Source organism: Protomyctophum bolini, assembly GCF_963924005.1.
Source record: "Protomyctophum bolini genome assembly, chromosome: 10".
NCBI lineage: Eukaryota > Metazoa > Chordata > Actinopteri > Myctophiformes > Myctophidae > Protomyctophum > Protomyctophum bolini.
Genome location: NC_137871.1, coordinates 28,452,790 through 28,477,220, shown reverse-complemented (window position 1 = coordinate 28,477,220; position 24,431 = coordinate 28,452,790). Strand labels below are relative to the sequence as shown.

Sequence of the window (24,431 nt, the reverse complement as noted above, 5' to 3'; positions counted from 1 at the left end):
AAGTTAGCTTGGCGTCTCTGGGACTTGAAAGGCAATTTCTAAGCACACTTTCCCCTTGGGGGCTTTAGTGTGATATGCAGACGATTACAAAAAGCATGGGTTTTCTTGAGAGGAGCGACAAGGCACATGGGAGCTACTGATCTCCTCATGATGTTTACTCAAAACAAGTTGTGTGTGTATCAACTTAAAGAGCCAGGGGAAAGAGAATTGTGATCTGGTCCTACTGTAAGCTCTGGAGTTCTACTATGAATGAAGAAAGAGATTTTCAAAACATTTTAAAAGATAGCAGATCGACAAGCTCACAAAACATTGCGGTGGGACACATCGTGAGCTTGTGAATCAGCTATTTTCTATGAATTTGGCATGTCATTAGAGGCCAAAATGTTTAAAAAGATTCCAAATGTTCTGGAAAATAGGGCCTAAGTGGTTAACACAGCATCATCACATTCTCATGCCATCCAATAAGCAAGAAATGAATGAATTGAATTCCCATTCCTTGGCATAAAATAGTCTTCTAATTATGATATGATATAATAATACAATCTATTGATGGTCATGAATGTGCCTCAATTAAGATGGTTGGTGGATGGTGTCAGAGCAGCCAGTCTTTTTCTTCCACAGTCAGATTAAAGCATTCTTCACCACTTCCTTTTTCCAGCTTCCTGAGCCCTATGAAACACTCACATGTGGTGCGTTTCCTGCCGTTTTCTTTCTTTTATCACAGGGACTCCACCCTCTCTCAACCCACAAGTGACAAACAAGTATAAAATAGCACAGAGCGAGATTAACTTTAATAGCAACTCAAACTCACAAAGATAGCCAATACATCTACAGAGTGAATAGGAGCTATGCGATATATAGGCACAAATACCAAGGTTGATGAACAGTACGTGGCAACCTTTGGTGCAGTGGTTTGGGTGGCTTTGTCAGAGTACCCATTGTACCCGTCTGTGCCCATATATATATATATATATATATATATGTATGTGGGCACAAATATATATGGATCTCTGCCATTATTATATGCCCATACCCTGTATATTGGCATGGCAATATATGGGCCTATTGGTTGGATCGGCGATTATGGACAACTGGATATCCATTATGCTGTATGGACATATGGGATGGATATGCGGGTGCGGGTGGGTCTATGCTGAACTAGCCTATGAACTATAATGCCCTGTGGTCCATGTACCAAAGCTGCCAAAGGTTTCAAATGCCTCCCTAATACCATGGCATGTACTGTACAGTGAAGCAGACCTGTGAGTCCTGACAGTGCTCCTGTCAAGAGAACAAAGGTAACGGCACGTGTCACATTTCATAGCTGCTCACAACGTGATTCAGATGCCAGGGCATCCTGTAATGGATTACTTTGCTAATTGCTAAACATGACAACATGAATAAATGTGGGGCCCCGGGCCCGGCTTTACAGATAGGAAATAATGCCTATGTCGCATGTTTGCACCACTTAAGCCTAATGCCTGATTTATACTTGGTTGCGCGCCGTGTCGATCACCAAAAACAGCTGATCTACGAGCTCACAATGCGTCACAGAGCAACGCATTGTGAGCTTGTAGATCGGCCATTTTCGGTGAGCGACACCGGCCCGCAACTACATATAAATAACCCTTAAGGCTATGTCTTTACTTTTGAGCAATTGTGCTTCGTCAACATATTGATTGACAAAGTGGGAAGTCCGTCGATATGGGATAGTGTACTGTGGAGTGCAACTGAACAGAAAGAGATCCAACTAGACTCCACTGCACATTATATTAGCCTTCTACTTCAACAAGGCATCCCATGGCCATGTTGTCTTAATGAAGACAACATTGCTTAAGTGGGCCTGAACTGTCCATTCACTGTCCATCTACTTTAATTGCTTAGTAAATGCCTATTGTGATTACAATCATTAAGGTCTGATTAAATTACTCTGAGTTAATTAGAAATTACACACACTCAGCATGAAAGCAGAAGCTATTCAAGAGTCTGACAGAAATGTGACATGCTAAAGTTGAGGCCACGCACGCACAGATTTATTTTGGTCGGTGAGGATTCGACGTTGAGAGTATCACAAACTTGGGTTTCTTTATAGGTTATTTGACGTATGGGAATTATTGAAACTCCCCTGTTTAATCGTGGATGAAATTGGTTTTGTATGCTGAATTGTTTTTTTTTTTTTTTTTCTGGAGGCCTTTCATGACATAACTTAATAGAGTCAACTAATGATCAGTGAGCCTAAAGAAGATGAACCAAGACAAGTGGAAATGAAGTGAAACTATAATCAACAGCCTGTGCACCAAAACAGCATTAAAAAGACATCAGCAGTCAGTTGGAAAACAGCACTCGTATTGGTGCTGGATTCAGTGACAGAACAAAAACACCATGTATAGCTAAATGCCACCCATGGGTCTAACAACAGTCACCTGTCTATGTACTTGAAAATCACATGCACAATAGCACAGTCTCACATGAACTATCAATCACATGCATGCAAATTTGAATCATTAAGGTACAGTTTGGAATGGGAGGATAAAAGACTTATTGCGATACAAACACTTAATTATTGGTATTTTCGGGGTCAATAGTAAGAGAAAGACCCAGGGTTGCAGAGTCACCCTTTAGTATGCAGTCTAGTTCACTAATGTACTGTACCAGTGTTTTTTTCTGAATGATACCGATTTTAGGAGCGTCCTAGACCACACTGGCACTGCCTACTACAACTTGCAAGACAACGTGAAATGAGCTCTGTGCATAACTGTACTGTAGTCCATGTGTTTATAAAGCCCAAAATGACCTGTCCCCTCCTTATTTAGCCCAATTGATCACTCCCTACGTACCAGCAAGAGCCCTGAGATCGGCCAATCTGTCTCTCCTGATTGTGCCTGACACAAAATTCAGGACCAGAGGAGATTGCGCGTTCGCCGTGGCCGGTCCCAACCTCTGGAACGCCCTGCCGCTCCATGTTCACGCTGCTCGGTCGTTGACGGTTTATAAATCCTTATTAAAGACTCATTTTTACTCTATCGCTTTTAATTCAATTTAATTTAAGTCTGCCCACGTGCTATGTTCCCATGGACTTTTGCTCTCTTTGAAATTATTGCTTTATTTTATCCCATTTTTCTGTTTGCTTGTGTTTGTCATTATGCTTTGCAAATGTGAAGCGCTTTGGTTCGACCTTGGTCGATGTAAATGCGCTATACAAAAAAAGTTTGATTTGACTTGATTTGCTCTTAAGAGGCGCATACCTGTTACCTGTTCCGGTAACAAACTATTTTAACTTTGTTCACTTGGAAATTATTCAAATTTGAGCTCAGTTGTCAAATTTGAAATACTAGGCTCAATGCCCTTGACAACACTTACTGTAATCGTCATTTGGGATATGTCATCACATCTGACAGCATGTTTTACACTGGTATGCATGAGGGAGATCATCTCTCCTCACTCAGTTAAACCGGATCCACTGAATTCCTTTGAAAACAACTGCATTCCATATGCCCACTGTACTATTTTTAGGGGGACTCCACTTCCTTAATGCTTTGACAACTAAAAACAAGGACATTCTGAGATGACCACCTTACAGTTGAGGCGGAAGCGACTCAGAATGTTTGAAAGTCCACTAAACTTTCTAAATGCTCTTGAGCATTACCGAAATGTCCTTGGCTGTGCCGTTTATCCACATTCTAGGTCCACTGCACAAACAGTGCTACGGTGATGTAATACTGCACTCATTAAACAAACATGTGGCTTTCACAGTTTCACCTCTTAGGGCTGGCGTACCAACATTTTCCCAGACCACACTGTGGCCCCTGGCCAGTGCCTGCCAATGCCTGTCACTTGAGAGGCTGACGATGTTCCATGCTATAGACTTGGAATGGCTCACTGCCTCTCTCAATGCCCAAAGCAAGTGAATACCTCCACTTTAACTGAACCCCATCATCCCCTATGCTGGCCTGCATCCACACAAATGACACTGCACCAGTTGTAGGCCCATAAATGGAAAAGACTGAACAGTAAAGTCAAACAATTGAAGTCAAAGAGATTTTCTTGTCAGATGATGACGTGCTGTAATGATCTCATTGAGACCAAATTGCGAGAGCATGGAGTTGCATTTGTGTAGACGTTTTAGAAAGATTGTGAGAGTTGTGCTATAGATTAAGCATGCACATTCTTTCCCTACATTTTTGCAAACTAAAGTTCCAGCTACACCTCAGAGGAGCTAAAGGAGGAGCGTAAAACAATGACATGTCATGTCAAAGCTCCACCCAGGCATGAGAAATGTCTTCCTCCCTCGCATTCAGTGCTGTCTGAGGGCTTTTGAGCCAGGCTTCCTTTGCCTGGGTCTGTAGTATGTGTTCTGATTGAGCAACAGGGAACATGTCTGGCCCTGAGAACTCTTAAAGGAACATAAGGCAGTGAGCTCACAGAGGGATATGACATCAGCACTGACCTAGTCAGTAGAGCAGTTTAGAGCATCACAGTCTTGCCCACTTTCATGACGACACCAGGCCCAGGAAATAATTCCCAATGCATTTTTCCCCATAGACATTTCGAAAAGTATTTATATAAAGACATTTTAAGCGTCGTACAAAGCGAGTTGTGACAAATCATGACAACAAACACAATATTTTGGACCAAACAAATAATTACAAAGAAGAAAAAGAACAACAAAAAATGTTGTAACCTGCCGTTTTTTTCTTCTAATCAATTGTTCAGCCCAATTATTTTTGTTTATTGTCATGATTTGTCAAAACTCAAGTTGGCTTTGTACGACGCTTAAAAGGTCTTTATATAAATTCGCTTTGAAATGTCTATGGGAAAAATGCATTAGGAATTATTTCCTGGGCCTGGCGTCGTCATGAAAGGATGCGGGACCGCGACGCTCTATTGGGGTGCATGTTTAAACATGAGGGGTGGTGGCTAATGGACCGGACCATGTGTTACATGGAGTTGTTACACTTGGGTTCCCTTACCTTAACCATGCTGGAACACATACCAGTGATTACAACTTGTAGCCTCAGGCTCTCACTGCTGTCTTACTCATGTGTCTGTCTTATAAATGTGAATCAGAGAGAGGGCAGAGGTTTGAAGGAAGGGTCGCTTGGTTTTGCTGACACTGGTCTTAGTGGTCAGTCCCAGGACAGTACACAGAGCTCAGTCTATACAAGTCCATCAAGTCTTTGCCTGAGGCGAAGAGACGTTTGCATTCCTAAAGCTCAATGAAGCATGATAGCCAACGGTACTACAAGCCCCACCCTGCGCAGGAAATATTAGTAATTGGCTCTCAGTTGTAGCCTGAAGTGGATTTGGAAGGGCATGAAGCATGCTATCATAGCATGGCGATATATATTTTTAATTTAATCACACCATAACAGTGTTTAGTTAAAATTGTTACAGTAACTCCTGACTTTTGTCTCATCAATAACACACTATTATACAAAACTCTTTTACCAGTACTACAGAGCAGGAAATCGGCCTTCAGTTAAACTATGTTTGGCGTCAATGTCACCCAACAGCAGCCAATCAGACTCATTAACCGGAAGGACACAATACATCAACACTATAGTAGCCTACATAAGTGCCTCTTTAGTGGCATTGCCACCTGAAATATGCTGCAGTCTTCAAACAAGGAAATAGGGAGTAAAGGTGGTCCGCATGATCGCATGGAAATCTTCTGGTTGTAGAAAGACTAAATTGTGCACCAGAAGCATTTTCATGCAAACAGTCGGATGTCGGACCCTTTTCGCAGACGGTAAGCCTGTTACGTAATTTCCTGTGTTGCCTGTTTGCTGTCTGGCGGCTGTGTTGTCAGCAGCACGGACGGGACAAACACCAAACATTGTTATATTTATTATTGCGCTGCTGTGATTAAAACACACACTATCACTGTTAACACTATCACTGTTAATTATCCTACTTTCCTATTCTGTGGTGATCTTATCGCTACTCGGGTTGGTTGTTTGGCGGAACGTCTCCTTCTGTCGGCTCGGCCGAGCGATGGCGATGGTTTTCCACCACCCCTTTCCTCCCGGCAGGTTCCCCTCTCGCTCTAGCGCTCTCTCCTGCGCTGTATGCAATATGTATAGTTACAGGCTTACAGGCTTACAGCCCTGACGCCATTGTTGCTTCAGACGTGTTTAACAGAGACAGAGTCAAGTGTCATTTGAAATGAGCATGTGACACTATCAACAAGGTGATCAATTTGAGAAGGACTATAGGTGTGGGGGTCTTCTATTTTGTTCTCCTCACCTACAAAGCTCTCAATGGTCAGGCACCACAATATCTCAAAGAACTCATCGATCCCTACAAACCAATTAGAACACCAGTGTGTTCAGTATGCAAAAATGCTTACTGTCCCAAAAAGATCAAAAGTTACAATAGGAGGCAGGGCGTTTAGGTCCCAGGCACCTCAGCTGTGGAACCTTCTCCCGGCTTCGGTCCGTGGGGCTGACACGCTCTGCACATTCAAGATTAGGTTAAAAACCTTTCTCTACGACAAAGCCTATAGCTAGACTTGTCTTCAGTACTCGCTCACCCGAGAAAGTCATAGGGTGAGAACTGAGTAAGGGGAACCTCCCGCCAAAACCCGCACCTGTGTTGTGTGTCTGCTAAATGCCAAAATCGTACATTGTTTATGTAGCAGTGTTTGTAATATACACTGTATAGGCTCCAGTAAGGCCTGCCACTAACTCAACATCTGGGGAATCCCTCCCCGGAGTCTCTTTTCGTCTTCCACTTCGCAGTTCCGTGGACCTCTAATATTAACCCCTAACTGACTGCCGAGTGTGACCATGGACCAGGCCCCTCCACAGAGCCCACTAAAGTGTGACCGTGGACCCCCTCAAAGTGCACGACCATGGACTGCTATCATATTTTTACACTACTACACTATATCCTAATATTCTCATACATTATATATTATTATTATTATCCGACAACATTGTTATACCATATATTATCCTACACCATTTCATTCATTATTATTGTTATTGCTACTACTTGTATTTTCCTGTATTTCCTTCCCTGTCTATCTCTCTTCTATTCTTTCTTCCTATTCCCTTAGATCTGTGGTGATGTAATTTCCTGTCTAAGGAATGCCATGCACTTAAATACCTCACTGACATCTGAGCTCATAAGAGTGTCACAATCTTCAAACTATGAGGTAATAAAGGGTCAGTCCTAACACAGACTTTGCTCAGTGTGAACTGTGTGATGACAGATATCAGTCTGTCCTTCAATAGTTGAGCAGTTGAAATGAATAACCATACATGTCCATAATTTATTCTGAACCCTCCCCGAAAAGGCCCATCTGTCCTGACCCCTTATTCATCATTTATACATTATTGATAATTAGTATGGACTTATATGGTTATTCGTCTCAACTGCACAGTTAACCACTTGGAACCTAGTGTCCATCCATATTTCTGGGGCCATCATTTCAGCACAAGCTCACACCACGTTGCATTGAGTTGTTACGACATGCTGTGAATTTGAAGTTTGTAAATGTGCTAGTTTTGTTATCTTTTAAATACAGTCGGTCTTAAGTGGTTCCGTTATTAGATTAGGTCATGTCAATAGAGATGACACACGTAACTGTCAAATCAGAAACCACAGTGATATCAGCTCACTCAATGGGACAGAAAGTAACTGAAATCCCCTCTTATCTCACATACTTGGAAGTGAAACAATTAACTCAAATTGTAACAAGAACGCCAGTGTAAAACGTCACAGGGACCCCTTAGCATTATTGACCCATTAAGACTTGAGGCCAATTCTACTATAAATGACCCAAAAAAAATCCTTAATTTTTTTATCCCACGATTTTATCACCCGGTGCCAATTGCCTAAGCTGTAATCCTGGGTGCTACGCTCCCTCTGCCAACCTGGGGAGAGCCACGGACTGGTGGACATAATCTGAAAATGCTTCGTCCCACCAACCACAGAAGAGAAGTTTTGTGGGGGTTTTTAAATGCAAAAGTATTCAAACTTTTTCAAAGATGTTAAAAAATAGAAAATGTACAAGCTCGCCATGAGCTTGTAAATCTGTAAAAGTGGCACTTTTTTTTTTTTAATTGACACAGGTGCTTTCCCGGTTTTAACGGTTAAAGTGGTATACAGGTTTATACAACGTGGTCTGGGTGAATGCTTTCAAACGCACATCACTGAATGAAACACTAGCTCACTCCAATCCAATGAACTGTCATTCTGCAACTCAGTACTAGCCTAGGCTACATTAAATAGTCATGGAAGGCAGAGGAGCCCCATATGGGGCTATCAAGAGACATCAATAGCTATTTGACGTTGCAGTGTTGCTCCACACAGAGATGTACTGTACTGTATAACAACACGTTACATGTGTTGTGTTCATCTCCCTGGGGAGTAAACAGTGAAGTGCTGAGAGAGAGTGATTCTCTACTTGTCTTGATAGAGCACCAAAGTCTGATGTAATTTGCACATCCGACCTGGGTGACGTTTTTCTTCTTCTTCCCCATTCTAAATTCCCATAGACGCGTTTACTTTAGTTTAAAATCGCAACATATAAGAACTGTCCGTCCCCTGTCCCCCCACCCCCCCCAAAAAAAAGAGCACAGCTGACTTATGGATATGAAAAATCAACTGATGGTGAGAAAACGTTAATGTTACCACCGCCGAATTAATAACATTTTCTCTATAAACAGACTGTATCAAGTATGAGTGACTATCGTAAATAGCCTAATACAGAGCCACCTCCCTAACAATAGCACTGGGACAATTAGTTTATTTTTGTACCACAATTCTTATATGAGGGGATGAATGAGTGACGTCAGGACTTCAGTTCTATATTTTTGGTAGCTATGGTGAAAAAACAATGCAAAAAACTCTACGAGCTCACAACCCATCCGCCACCATGAGACGTACTAGGGTTAAAGGAGCGAAACGTTGATGAATGGTGGTCCCCAGCTGATGACCCGTTTAGGCCCACAGAGGTGTTCAGTGAGGTGTCACAGCACACCTGTTCAAAAGGCACTGGAGGAGGTGCGTCAGGCAGCAATGCCCAGCAGGAATACCATCACCTGTATCTGATATGTTTTACCAAAAAGTATAAAATAGGGCTGCAATTAAAACCCACAAAAAGATAGCATTTTATATAGCCTACCATATCACAATATTCAAAATCGCAGTCCAGTGCAATATCTAGTCTCACATCACAATATCGATAATGAATATAATGATACACTGCACTATACTTCCTAGCCCCTTTCAGGACCCTCGGTTACCTTTTCAGAATTTTGGTTCCTCATCGGTTATTCCACTCTCCATAGGACGCAGATTTACCTACTCTCTGTTCACGGAGACCTGCTCGGTCGCTTGTGTGTTGGTGAGATGTTTCAAAGATGCATACAACAGCTTTAGGAGACCGCAGAAACCGGAGTTGCCGTTAAGAATATATTATATATATTTTTTTTTTTCCAGGCCCAGGCGGTGGCGTAACCGTCTGGGCACCCGACTGGTGATCCAGTCGCAGTGTGCCGTGGGTTCGACTCCCGAGCCCGACACGGCCTTTACTGCATGTCATCCCCCCCATCTCTCTCCCGTTTCCTGTCAGCCTACTGTCTGTCCCTTCAAAAACCAATAAAAGGCGTAAGCCGCAAAAAAATATCTTAAAAAAAAGTATATATAATTATTTTTTTGCTTCGCTGAACAAACACCCGCACACTGTCTTCAAATGCAGTGAACAAACTTTTATTCAGGGAAACAGCAACGTTTTGGCCTATGGCCTTATGCAGCCTTCATCAGGCTATCTATATGAACACAAATGGGAAAACATCCTTTTTGTAGGCTGTCTGGCCGAACTTGACTTCCTTGTTTACTTCCCATTGTACCGCCTCCCTCACAGAGACTGGCTAGCTGCACGTCCTAGTTACTGCCTCTGATTGGCCGACCGCATATATGCAGGATGTTTATAATGCTGTTGTGTCGTGGGAGGCGGGACATAGAAAAGTGAGGAAGAGAACATTTCAGAGAAGCCTAAACTTCAAAAAAACGTAATGGCGGACTGGGCCATGGCTCAGTGGTCCAGGCACCTTGGCTGGTAATCCAGTCTGGCAGTGTGCCGCGGGTTCGACTCCCGATCCTGACGTCCTTCACTGCATGTCTTCCCCCCATTTCCTGTCAGCCTACTGTGTGTCCCTCCATATATATATATATATAATACACACACACAGCTAGCCAGTCTCGGTGAGGGAGGCGGTAAAATGGGAAGTCAACAAGGAAGTCAAGTTCGGCCAGACAGCCTACAAAAAGGATGCTTTCCCATTAGTGTTCATGAAGATAGCCTGATGAAGGCCGCATGGGCCGAAACGTTGCTGTTTCCATGAATAAAAGTTGGTTACTGCATTTGAAGACAGTGTGCGGGTGTTTGTTCCTTTTTCAAGTTCAGCGAAGCAAAACTTTAAAAAGAAACGGCAACTCCGATTAGCGCCTTTTCGCACACGTTTCTGCGGTCTCCTAAAGCTGTTGTATGCATCTTTGAAACATCTCACCAACACTCAAGCGACCGAGCAGGTCTCCGTGAACAGAGAGTAGGACAATCTAAACCTATGTTGAGTAGAATAACCGATGAGGGACCTTAGGGTACCGCCGTCCAAAATTCAGAAAAGGTAACCGAGGGTCCCGAAAGGGGCTATATACTTCCCTGTATTTAATAATACCCATTAAAACCGGGTAAAGCACCTGTGTCATTTAAGATTTTTGCGTTGGCTATTCAAAAATAGCATATATTCAAGCACACAGTCCATCATGCTGCAACTTTTGAGTGTGAGAACTACTGATTTAGAAGGCATTTGTAGAATCGTCCTCATCAGGTCTTAATGGGTTAAACTTGCTGCCAAATAATACACTAAGCACATTCACTAATATGCTTAGTGTAGAAATGCTGCTACTGAACAGACATCATCATGATGATAGTTTAACCATTGCATGCCTGCCTGTCTGACTGGCTGTACAACAAAGTAGAATGAGACTTTGTCTCCATGTCTGTTATGGTAACAACTAACTAAACAGTGTGCAAACCAGTCCAACTCCAAAACACCTACCAGCTTTTTGTTTTTACCCTCGTCCTCGTTGGACTTCTTCTTAGATGGTTTATTCGGGTCCTCTCCTCCGCCACTGGCCTGGTCCATTTTGGGTTGTAGTTCCGCTCAAATAATTAAAAGTTGTGTAAAACAAAACTTAGGGAATAAATAAACAATTCCCGCCCGGCACGTTTGCCAACACAAAAAAGGCAGCCAATGTTAAGTTTTCTCAAAAGCCATTCCGTTAAAAGTAGTGTTTAAAAAAAACTATTTTTGTTGTATCCAGTTAGGGCGGAGGTGTGGTAGTTCAGTTGTAGGCTCTATGATCTATCCGTCCTCAGCTCACTGGGAAGACGCTCTGAAAGGAACCAGAACACGTGTTATAATATTAATAATGACAATCAATCAATCAATAAGCCTCACCAGCAGCCGCGTCTCCTAGGCTGCACGTACAGTGCACACACGTTTGTTTATCTCGTTTGGGATTCTCAGCACGTGTTTTCCCACAATACACTAACACTAATTAGTATGCAGACACATTCCAAATGAACACAACACAAGTCAAATTAAGGAGAGGGACAATAGCATATTGTATACTAGATATGAAGATTTGTAGCCGCTCTGTAGCGCCAACAATGTTTACAATATCGGGGGGGTAACATGTTTTGGAAACAAACTAGCAGGGTGTGTGGAGCAGCCTAAAAAACTAACCGATACGATACTTGGACGACAATGTAACAATAATAGTCTGAGAGCTGTCGTGCATCACCGAAGCATCATTCAGCAGCCATCACACCAGCACAGCTACCATTCACAGTATTTATTAAAAAAACGTTTAAAAAATGAAACTAAATAAATCACCGCTGTTCTCTCTCTCTGCTTGGGGGGCTACTTTACATCATACTGTGTGCATCATTATGTCCTGCCAACCAACTGAACCCCCTGTAAACAAGACACCTTATCACCGGGGGTGATATTTATTTCACCGCCACAATATCCGACCACCCGCCACCATACACAACAGTCGCCATTAAATATAATGTAATAATTAAATAACCTGTCAAAGAAAACTCACAGAAAATCCCAGAGCTTACCATGGTCGCAACCAAACTTGAAAGCCAGGCCCCACCGTAAGGCCCGCCCACCGCGGAATGCGCGGAACGCGATTGGCCCCGGCGACGGCGTCGGCGCGGGAGATCCCGGCCGCCATTGGTCACGTCGCGTGGCAGTCGAGGGGTCGACCAGACCGACGCTGAGGAGGAGGAGGCTGTTGTGTGTCACACACCGCTCCCTCTCACAGCAACTGCATGATGATGCGATGTACAGTCACAACAGATCTGTAAGCAGCATCACACATCAAGCATGAGAGAGTGAGAGAGAGACACAAGGGCGCAATACCGCGCCCCCATTGTCTCAATTTTGAGACAATGGGTAGCAATCAGGTAGCAATCTGATAATCTGATATATATATATATATATATATATATCAGATTGGTATCATGCAAGGTATTTCATTTCATTGTTACAGTCTGCGGGTGACATCTTTCACATGCAGTCGATGGAATAAAGATAGGCCTTGTGCTATTTTCTATCCTGAATATATGAACCTCTTTGGTAACACTCACACTGTCAGCAATTATAAATTAGTTATAAGAACTTTCAACTCATAAATACTCATAATGTAATATACACTTGATACTATTAATCATAATGATATTATATGATATATGATATGATGACAATAATCATACAACACATGAAGTCTTTGTGCTTGTTGTGATGTCAGACAATATAGTGTCAGCAGTTACTAGCTACAGAACCATGCTTTAGATGCATGCAAATTGTCTCAAAACCTTTGGTATATGAATATACCAAAGGTTTTGAGACAATTATTTAAAGGATAGCAAGCCACTCTCTCTCTAGGTCGTCCTCAGACTGGCTTGCTCATTATTATTTTTTAACTGTTGTATTTAGTGCATATCTCTTTACTAAACACATTAAACACAGGGTATACACTGAGGGAGAATTGTGCTCAAGTGCAAAATGTTATCAATAGTCAGATGGGGTGGTGAAATTATAAAATTAGCCTGGGCCATGGCTCAATGGTCCAGGCACCTTGGCTGGTAACCCAGTCTGGCAGGTTCGACTCCCGATCCTGACGGCCTTTACTGCATGTCACTCCCCCATCTCTCTCCCCATTTCCTGTCAGCCTACTGTCTGTCCACAAACCCTGCCCACACTAACATCCTAACCATAACCCTAGGGTAGTCAGATTCCCTGAGACATTCAGTTTAAAAAGTATTGAGTACTTGCCAATACTTTTGTACTTTTACAGGTAGGCCTACATTTTGAATACCAGACTTTTACTTGTAACAGACTTTTCCTACATTGTAGAACATCTCAGTACTTCTTCCACCCTGCCTCTTGTCCCGGCACCATAAGCATATAACCTATTTCTAGGATATATTTCTAGGTTATATGCTTACTTGACTTCGTGTTTGATCCATAGCCATCCATAGCCACTATATTGAGTCTGGTTGTTTCAGCGGCCAGTTTATAGCTTTGTTCAGTGCACACTTCTTTGAAAGACATCCAGTCCCTACTGTAGTGTGAGTCCAGCTGCTTGAAAGCTCTTCCAAACTGTAAAACTAGGTCATTCTCTTTCCCATCTGCCATTGCTGGGCTCATCTCACCCACTATATTCTGTTGGTTATTTTTTCACATAAACAAGTTGATTAATTTAACTACTACGTCACTGCAGCTGTTGTAATAAGGTAAACAAAACAATATTAGGGTGGAAATGGGTTGATGGAAGAGAGGCTTTGGTGTGAAATACGTGGTAACATACTTATAAAGAATGCGATGATAAAATGTGATGATGACAGCACAAAGAGATAGGACAGTCCACAATGGACATCTTTTGCTACATATTGCTCTGCCATAAATCCAGTCTACAGACATTGGGATAGCTGTTACTTTGATATTGCTTTCTTCTCTTCATCTTGGCAGCTATTGGGACCAACATCCACTTGCCAGGTCTATAATTAAATAAATTCGGCTTTGGATGTGAGACATAATTTCCCCATGAGTCACTCTGTCTCCTTGAAATGAATGACCAAAGCCCTGAAATATATAGATCCTCCCTGATAAAGATAAGTGCCTAATGACTATCCCATTCACAGTAGCTGGATATGTTGGATGTGATTCTATGGCATCAGCAGAAAGGCTTGGTCTGCCTTGTTACAAGTATTATGCTGAACTGGTAGGACTTTGCTGGAACATTGCAAATAAAAGCATCATCACAATTATCTAAAAGCTGATGGCTGTGCCGGTTGTGGAGCCTGGCATTGTGTTATGTATACGCAATCGCTCTGGCACACACAGAGAACAGCTTTCTCTATAGGGGTAACTGGGGATGGTAAAACATAGTAATTGCAGTTAATTCCTCTCAAGCCCTGCATCTTTGCAAACACCATTCTGGTATTCTATAATTCTCTTTCATTGCATATTTCTGTACTTTAGCCAAGGAGCCTCTACTGAACCTCCCAGCATGCCTTTCACTGAACGAGAAAAACTGTGTGTGTGTGTGTGTGAGTGTGCGTGCGTGCGTGCGTGCGTGCGTGCGTGCGTGCAGACTAGAGTAGCCAATTATCCCCCCCTCCCTTTTCTTCCAATCCTTTTGTCGTTACGCCAATTAACCCGCCCCACACATTTGCACTTGTTATGTGGAGCCATTCCCGTCACATTAGAGCCTCTCAGGGCTCATACTGATAAAGAATGAAGAGATATAGAGCCGGATATATACGTCAGGTGCGACACCGGCGCACAACAAATTATAAATCACAAGCACGAGCCTGCAGCAGGCATCAACTGTAGTAAGCTCTGTATTTAGACCTACAGTAAGAGATGAAAGGGAAATGACTCGTAAATTATTCATAGCCCACCCACTGTACTGCAAGGCAGGCACCGGTCTCATCTCTAGTCTGGCAGAGCTCATCCACCACGGCAGGAGGGCAACTCAGGGCAAACTTTCAGCCGTCTCCCTGCCACGGCCCACGACCCAACTCGAGTCAATCGCATGCACACATCACATCATTTTTTTTGTGGATATTCTTTGAAGAAAGTGTGCCCCATCATCCCCCATGTAAATAATCACCACCGCCACACTGTTATTTGGTCTAGTTCTGCAGTGCATTGAAGTCTCAAGACTTCTCTGAGAAAGCAGATGCATCTTTATGCATCTGCTTTACCAATTTAATGTTTGTTAGTAATATAATACAAAGTTCCTATGCAGAGGTTTAATGCATATAGAGTGAATGGATATTGTGGTGCAATTGAAATACTTTATATAAACATGATCAACAGATGTACCTGCTGAATGAATCTGATAAGGCGGATTTTAACAGTTACAGATAGTATGTGGTCTCTGTGGACCTTGCTCTAAACAAAGCCTGCACCACTTCTGTCATCTAGACATAATAATACAATTCAATTCAAATAATACAGCAAAAAGAACTGCAAGGAAGGTCACGTGCCTCAGTGCCTTTACTTGTGTGTTGTCTTTCTTCTGCAGATGAGCCACCACCTGCTCTGCAGACACACCTGCATGTGTGCAGTAGCCAGTGCTTCTCAACCATTTCCGGGCCATAACCCCTCAAAATAATCATATCTGAACTGGGGACCCCGAAACAGGGGTTATTTTTTAGAATCGGCCTTAGGCCTAAATGGGTTAATATGTCCGTGTGGTCCGAGCTAAAAACACCAATGCACTAAAAACATATATACTTATAAATTTACCAATAAATTACAGTGATAATTGTAAAGTGCAGAGGTGCTTAGCTTAAAAACTAAATTAAAAATGTAGCCAACTACGCCACCTTTGTGAGAGGTCTGGTCCGCTGTTAAATAATATGACTATAAAAACAAGGCAACACAGGTTCGTGGACAACTTCAAATATAAAAGGCAAACTTAAAACAGAGGCCGATTGAATGAACAAACAAATACTTTTATTACACTAAAATAAACAACTCTTAAAACGTCCTTATTAAAACATGTGCAAATTGCTCAGAGGTAGGGAGGGGAGGTTCTCTGGAAGAGTATAGTCTGGAATATCCTTGTCACTCTTCCACTTCACAAACAGCTCCTGTAATCACATACACAGGTAGGCCAGTACAACGGTTCCAACATCTTCTATTATCAAACGTCTCTGGTAGACAGGTATGTGAGCGAGTACTGCATCAGAAGGTTACTTACAGCGGCGGCCGGCATCAGAACCGGCCACCTACGCTGACACGTAAGCAGCACTTGCTCCCTCTCTCCAGCCTCGTCCGTCTGGGTCGTCTCTCTCTCCATCCCCTGCTGCATTCTGTGTGTCTCATGTTCTCCGAACAGCCCCCCATGGGCAAGGCCAAGACGGGCACACACCAGCCAGGGGCCGCGGTCGTGGCGCTTACAGTGTCGAAGGCCTGGCTCTCATGGCACTTACAGCCCATCTGTGGTCGACGATCATGGCTACCGCTGGCCCCCAGCTGGAGTGCCCTGGCCCCAGCCCATGGAGCTGCCCCCATTCCTCCTTCTCCCAACACAGCCTTCTCCTTCCTCTGTTTCTCTCTTTTCTGTTCCATTTGCCAGCCTCAATATATAGGGCTCCTGATTGCTGGCCACGCCCATTCCCAGGTGCAAGTCAGTCACTCAGCTGCAGGTCCTTAGTGAGTTATGGTAGCCAGTCAGTGGAAAAATAAAGTTATAACAAATCATGCAGTTCAAACAGAAATAAAATAAGCAAAATAATAAAGTAAAATCACTCGACAATAATCTCACTTAACAAAACAAAATCATAAAACACAGCAAATACAATAAACCAAAACACATCTAAAATTCCACCGGCTCACATCTGTACATGGACAAATGTGTCCTTGGCAAGACTTGGCCTTGTCCGTAACAAAGTTTAATTGTATTTCACACCATTATTCTTATTTGGCACATTAGTCCAATAATTAACCGCCATAACTCAAGATTTCCAGATATTAGACCTGTCATTTAGGGCTAGCTATTGTTTGTCTACTCATTGTATATGTCCATGGTAAAAATATAATTTTGATAAAAATGTCCATCATAGGCCAGATGACCCCTGCCCCCAAATAATTTGAACTGGGGAGTTCCCAGATCATTTTATGACATTTGAACTGGGGATGACCTGGAGTTGAGGCATCTGCGTTTCCTTATGTCTTAATTAACTGAAATGTCTTAAAAGTCATTAAATTGTCACTTTACTGTCAAATCTGACCCACATGTTGAGAACCACTGCACTAACCTCATGGAGACCCTGGTTTACAGTTTGTACTTGAGCAAACCTGCAGATTCGTAATGGATGCTGATTGCCAACCAGTATTAGGAAAATAGAAGATCCATAAGTGCTTTAAAGGTACAGGGCTAAAGCACACAGCAGGATAGACTGGCACCAGATAATTGTGACCAAAGGTCACAGTTAACTATGGATTTGTGCATTTCCCGTCAGTGTGTGTGTTGGTTGGTCGGGGTGAGAGAGCACGTGACATCACGTGACATAGGGATGGATGGGGCACGTGACATCACGTGACATCATCAGGGATGGAGATCCCTGTTGTCATCAATATTAAGCCCATATATGGAGATCCCTGATGTCATCAATATTGGCCAGCAACTCTACATCTGACCTCAAACCCTTAGATCTCATATGGAGCTGACCGGTTCTGACATACATATGTTGATCCTTCCCCACCCATCCTTCATCTTCGATGTCTCCCTTTTGACTGATACCTGTCCATTTAAACTCTAGATGGGCCTGCCCCAAAGTTATTAGTGCAGCCGCGCCCGACAGCTGGCGAAAACTAGAGTTCTTAAAATTAAGATATTACCATGCCAAAGTGCCGGCGCTTGCCCATCAGTCTGCTGTCACCCAGGCAGATATGTTGATCTGACCCCCCCATTCCAAAGCGCCAGCGCTCGCCCAGCAGTCTGCTGTCACCCAGGCGGATGCGTGCACGCGACCTCGAGGTCGCTTCTCACCCTCAGGCATCTTACTGGTTACTAATCACACAACAATCTGCTTTACACATGATTTAACAAAACATAAAGCTGGGTTTATATTAGATAAGCCTTTGTATATACTGTAGACCACACAGATAGTCATATTGCGTCCTCTTAAGGCCAGACCGCACCAATGCAGTCGCAACTCCTTGTAACAGTTTTAAGGCCAGGCCACCAATGCAACTGCCATTGGAGATAATGGTTGTACATAGTTGCAAGAAGTTGCATGTTGCAGTGAATTGCATTGGTATGGACTTGCCTTTAGACACATTGCCTGGGTATGCTGGGTATGCCATTTTAATCACTACATTAAATTCATCCTAGAGAGTGCTGCGGGCAAGCTCAAATCATAGGCGGATCTAGAAATGATGGGCCCTGATGGGTCACGCAAAAGGGGGGAGCTGCAAATTGCAATGCATTGTGAGCTTGTAAATCTGCTATTTTCGCAGAATCTTCCCCCCTCCATACAGGGACGCTAGCGTTCATGTAGTTAACAGGAGCACCGCCCTGATGGTGCTGTTTTTTCCTTTGGAATCAGGATGTTTGATTTAAGTATAAGTGGACTGCAATTGGGACGCACAATTCAAGCTGTAAACAGCTTGGCTACACTGTAGTCAGCCTTACCAAGACAAGCCCATTGTTCAGCCAGAGAGAGAGAATGAGCACAGGACACACTCCCTTTCCTTTCAATGAGACAAGCATTATACTAGAATTACTTAGTTAGAACACAACATTCTTCCAGAATACTGTATTTGCCAAGTAATTTTTTTTTAAATAGACAAAACTATTAGGAAAAATAATCACCTTCACTCAAATTTCACTCAAGTCAGACTTGTGCTGGAGACAAATGCTCCACAAAGCAGCATTAATTAAAAATCACTCAGTGCTTGACTCTTGACATGAACAATTTGTAATTAAAATGCTAATTTGTTGAGGATGCACTAGAAAGAAAGCCAGCAGTACATTCTGCCCAGCCAACACATATTTTCAATTTGGCAATCCAGAAGGCCGTGGAAATGTAATTAGTTCCAAAATATACTTTTGCGACATGTTCATATGCACACATTATTCCACTGATGTTACTGTGAAGTTCCCCTTACACTCCACCATCACCTATTCTACAGTAACAGTGTACACATTAAGGCATGCTGAAATCACATTACTGTACATACATTAGGCTATAGACCAAAACCTGTTTCATGATTCACAACAACATAATGTACGCGGTATATGCATTGCAGTTTCATTGGAGTAGCCTGGCTGTACCTACAGTGTGTGTGTGTGTGTGTGTGTGTGTGTGTGTGTGTGTGTGTGTGTGTGTGTGTGTGTGTGTTAAGTTTTACAAGCAACCGTTCCTCAGAACACCTGTCAATCGTGACTCACCTCCCTGAACATAGAAACATTTACAGCAACATGACAGAGTTGCGGCTTTGACGCGGCAGGTCACAACTGTTGCGCATCTACATACTGTAGCCAGGCAATTTGGATTGGAATAGACTTGAAACACACCTTTAAAGTTCACACATGTAAAATGTCACCCTGAGCAGTCATTCCCATTTTGAGGCATGAGGAACAATTTTCAGATGACGGAAGATATAGGCCTATTCCTCTTTCCTTTGGTCTCGGTGTGCATTTTGGAGTGCTGCAGCAGCAATGTCAAGACGCCTGGAAAAGATCATAGATAAAGATCCACAAGGATGCAACAGAGACATGAGAAGAATAATAAAGTTATGCATTTAATCTAAAAGTGGAAGCAGTAGAGAATATCCTGCAGAAGCACTGGGAGCACTAGAACCTCTGCGAGGGATCGCATTAGATGACCGACAACAGCAGCAGACAAGGGATGTAGGCAGCACGATTGCACCTGGGCCCATAACGCTACTCCCCTTAAGGGAGATGGGATCAGTTAAATGAGAGAAGCGGAGGCTTAATCCATGTATACAGAGCCGCCAGGATCCAACTCACTCCACCAGTGATTGATAATAAACATATTTTCCTTCCTCTCATAAATAAAACACATCCGTCCCAGACTCCCAGAAGGAGTTTAATTTCTTGGAAAGACTTTTTTCTTTTTGGAATGCACAGTCCGAATGCACCGTTGCCAAAGATTACTCGGTTCCATCGTGGCTATTACTGCAAGTCTCTATGTCACTTTGGATGCTGTAGCTGAGTGAAAGTGTGTTGGAGAAGCTTAATATGGCGATATGGAGAGAAAAAGCAAACAAGATGCATGCTCTGCCAGATGGCAGGGAGGTGGATATAAGCTACTTAATCATAGCATCCCAGTTAATTATCTTCAGTGACAACAGTCTTCTGTATATTCATTCTTGCATTACAGCTGGTTGTGTAAACAAAAACAAAGAGGTTTGTTTCAAATATTTTTGTTTCTGTTTTGGCTTTGATATTTCCTCCTTATCACTGCCTCCTCTGATTTATTGTTATTCAAAGCAACGCATCCATGCATATGGAGAGAGAGGCGGGACTGATGAGGAAAATAGTCAATTGATATTTCTAATTATTTAAAAATTCTACTAAAAGACATGATGTGCAATCTAACAGAAGACCAGACAAACGAACCCCCCGGGAAAAAAACTAAACTAAACTAGTACTCCCCATCTGTGAGAAACTATATCCTTTATCCCCCATAATATGTGCTTCTTCTGGACTGGAGAATGATTCCCACCTCTTTCTGCATTCCGATAAGGTATCTGCAGGTTATTTTTAGACTTTGAAAATGGGGTTGCAGTGAACTCTACCTCCGGAGAGGTGTGAAGCAGCAGCAGGTTTTCACAGAGACAGGAAGAGGGCAGCTCTGGGACAGGAAACGAGCAGGCCTGGTGGGACTCAGAGTGAACTGTAGTCTAGTACAGTTGTTCTCAAAATGTGGGTCAGAACCTTCAAATAATTATTGCTGGGTCCCCAGACAGTAAAGTGACAATTTAAGAACTTTTAATACCCAATGCCAAAAATTGACCATTATTGCATAGCCTAAGACTACCGGTATCAGCCTGGGCACAGTCGCGCGCAGACGCGTCAGAAGAACCTGAAGCCCTTCTTCTTCGTGGGGTTTTTAGACAGCTGGTGGATGGAAAAGAAGCTCCACCTCCGCGGCTGACTGACGTGACGGACAGCTTCCCGGATACGCTCTCCTCCGCGTCAGTCGGGCGCGGAGGTGGAGCTTCTTTTCCATCCACCAGCTGTCTAATAAATGTGCGCAGCTGCTGTGCGCAGCCGAAAACGTGCGCGACAGTCTGCCTAGACCCTATGCTAGAAAATGTTATATTATCCATCTATAAATGCACCAAGTCTCTGTACGTGTGTATGTACGTCTGTAATCCACGTAACTCGAAAACTGTTCGCCCCACGACTTCAAATTTGACACATGCGTTCCACACCATCAGAGGGTGCATTGCCCGGTGTCTAGTCTGTCGGATAGCCTGTTGTCCAGAACCAGCACAAAAGCCTCTGCCCAGGCTCTGGACAGGGCCAAAATTAACCAATTCATCACACCAACACCTGATCACCATATATGGAGCTGGCCTGTTCTGACATCACAATCATGTTCTGACATCACAATGTTGCGCGACCTGAATAGGATATTCTGGGGTGAACGTTCACTGAACATGGCCAATCTACAGGCCCACAACGACTCGCAAAGCGTTGTGCGCTCTAATAGACCAGCTATTTTTGGTGTTGAGATTTGGCATAGAGGGGGAAAACAATAAAGTGGCTTAGCATATAGACCCCTGGGGAGCTCTGGTCAACAAATTATAATAGAATAGTGTTTAAGTGGATGAGTCACTCACAAAGTGAAGAAAACCACAGTGATCTCTCAAGTTGCTGACCCCACCCTTGGAGAACCCCATTTCCCATGCTGAAGAAAAGTGGATATAATTTATTCCCTGTGCCCGTTCTACATTCATTGTGCTTCCTGGACATATCTCTCTGTATATGCACACGTGCGTATAGGATTTAAGTAGTTAAACACACACACACACACACACACACACACACACACACACACACACACACACACACACACACACACACACACACACACACACACACACACACACCAAGGTGACTGCAATGGCATAGCAATAGCAGCAGCACAGTTCCTGTAGGACAGGTGTTTTAGCAGAACTTGCTGCCCTGCCTGGCTATCTGATAACCATGGGAGAGGAGCTCAGCTCATATCAGCAGTCATTTACCGCGGCTCCATTTCAATTACACACTGCTGATTGGCTCTGCTGGCATGCAGAGGCCCCAGAGGTCATAGAACGGAGCTGAGCTCCCGTTTTTTATATATATATTGTGTATGTGCAGTGTTAAGCCATGGGATGATCGCACAACGAACAATCAGGCTATTCAGTGGAGGAAGACTCTATGAAGTCTGAAGTATTCAAAATGTTACTCGAATGAAAGTACAAAAGAATTGACATAAAAATATAGGCCTACTTAAAGTAGCCTACCAAAGTAAAAGTACAAATTGTTCTCAAAATTTGTCAAACGTATTGAACAAATAGCCCATCTACTACTTAAACGGCAATAAAACTATAGCTGTTCACTCCACAAGCTATTTCAGAGAAGGAACTCCTATCGAGTGGGTGGAGCGCTACAAATACCTTGGTTTTTGGTTGGATAAACACCTACATTTCATATTGACTCCTTGTGCAAAAAGCTTAAATTCACTTTGGGCTTTCTTCTACAGATTGAAGGGTTGTGTTGCTTGTTCAGCTCGCAAAAACGGGTCACTGGTCTCTTTCTGTCCCAATTGGATTATGGTGATACGATTTATATGTTTGCTTGCTCCTCCATCTTGGCCAAATTGGATCCCCTGTACCATGCTGCACTGAGATTCATAACGAACTCAACTTACAGAACACATCACTGCACGTTGTATGCTGCAGTCGGTTGGTTCTCATTGACATCTCGCAGGCAGCAACATTGGTATATTTTCATTTATAAAGCCATTCTTGGTGATCTGCCGTCTTACATTTCCTCCAAATTAGATTAGGTAAAAAATAGTCTAAAGCTCAGATCAAATGCTTGGCTACGGTGTGTAGTAAGCTACCAGCATTCAAATCCGACGGGGTAAAAATGTCTGGCCTTCTTTGGCCCCTGGTCGTGGAACGACCTACAGTCCAGACTGGCTTTGGAAGTTCCTTTGAGAAGTTTCAAAAGGATCATCTTAGATGTACTAGCCTTTGTTCATGCCTATATAATTTTTGTTTTTTGTACATTGTGTATTTGCCCTGCCACTAAAAGATGAGGTGATTTGTTGTATTTATTTCATAGGTACTTTGAGGTGTATCATGGATGTTTTATTTGCTGTTCTATAATGTGACATATACGATGTAGGCCTAGTATTGAAGTGTATTTTTATTTCTGCCTCTTGGCCAGTTCCCACTTGTAAAAGAGACGTGTTTTTACTGGTTAAATATAGGTTAAATAAAATAAAAATCTCAAAATGTGTCGCGGCGTGATGTGAGCTTGTAAATTTTGTATTTTTGAAATGCCAAAGTAATCTAATGGCCTACTTGATCAAGTAGGCCATTAGATTACACAAAATACTGTAGAGTTTTTTTATTTAAATCCTGAAAAGTAACAGTTTTGGACACAATGAGGTTTCCATTGTAGAATAAGTCACCAGAAACATCATGGCACCCAGCAGCAGCTGGTCATTATTGAACGAGATGCCTGTACTGTATGCATTAATGTATGCCTGTGTGTGTGTGTGTGTGTGTGTGTGTGTGTGTGTGTGTGTGTGTGTGTGTGTGTGTGTGTGTGTGTGTGTGTGTGTGTGTGTGTGTGTGTGTGTGTACACTATACACTGTGTAATCATTGATCAACCCTGTCTCATTGGCAAGACCCTTGAAACAAGCAGGGGGACATAGTCTGTATGCAGGGGTGAAGCTATAGCTTGTATGATGAACACTGCTCTGCTGAATGCCATAGCATAGGATATCACATTAACACTAAGTGTTTCTCTGAGGCAAATCATTGAGGCATAAACATAGTCTGTGTTGCTGCATGTGTACATACATGCTGCTGTATACCTTGACGGTGGAAAGGCAGCAGATGTAGATATTGTCGCTTCATTTACATTTCCCACATGGGCAAGGTGTATACACACACCTTAATTGTTTCATCTTGATTGCAATTGCAACCTGTCACCCCCAACATTTATATATTTTCTCTTCCTTTTTTTCCCAGCTTTTGTTCAATTAAACGTAATTGCGTTGAGCCAACACGTAGCGTCAATTGTGTTGTTTATTCATCTGGAGGGAGATATTTTACAAGGAGCAACA

The 24,431-nt window shown here is 42.9% G+C and overlaps 1 protein-coding gene across 5 annotated transcripts in view; it reads right to left on the bottom strand.

The window, feature by feature from the left end:
* The window catches only part of diaph2 (diaphanous-related formin 2), a 539,224-nt gene extending 527,046 nt beyond the window's left edge, over positions 1 to 12,178 (bottom strand). For all 5 annotated transcript variants that reach the window (XM_080774225.1, XM_080774228.1, XM_080774227.1 and 2 more), the window contains exons 1-2: positions 12,146 to 12,178; positions 11,073 to 11,409 (exon numbers count right to left, since the gene is read on the bottom strand). In XM_080774225.1, the coding sequence (XP_080630351.1) occupies positions 11,073 to 11,159 (87 nt within the window). In that variant the 5' untranslated portion in view covers positions 11,160 to 11,409; positions 12,146 to 12,178. The remainder of the gene's footprint in view (positions 1 to 11,072; positions 11,410 to 12,145) is intronic.
* Positions 12,179 to 24,431: the final 12,253 nt, after the last annotated feature.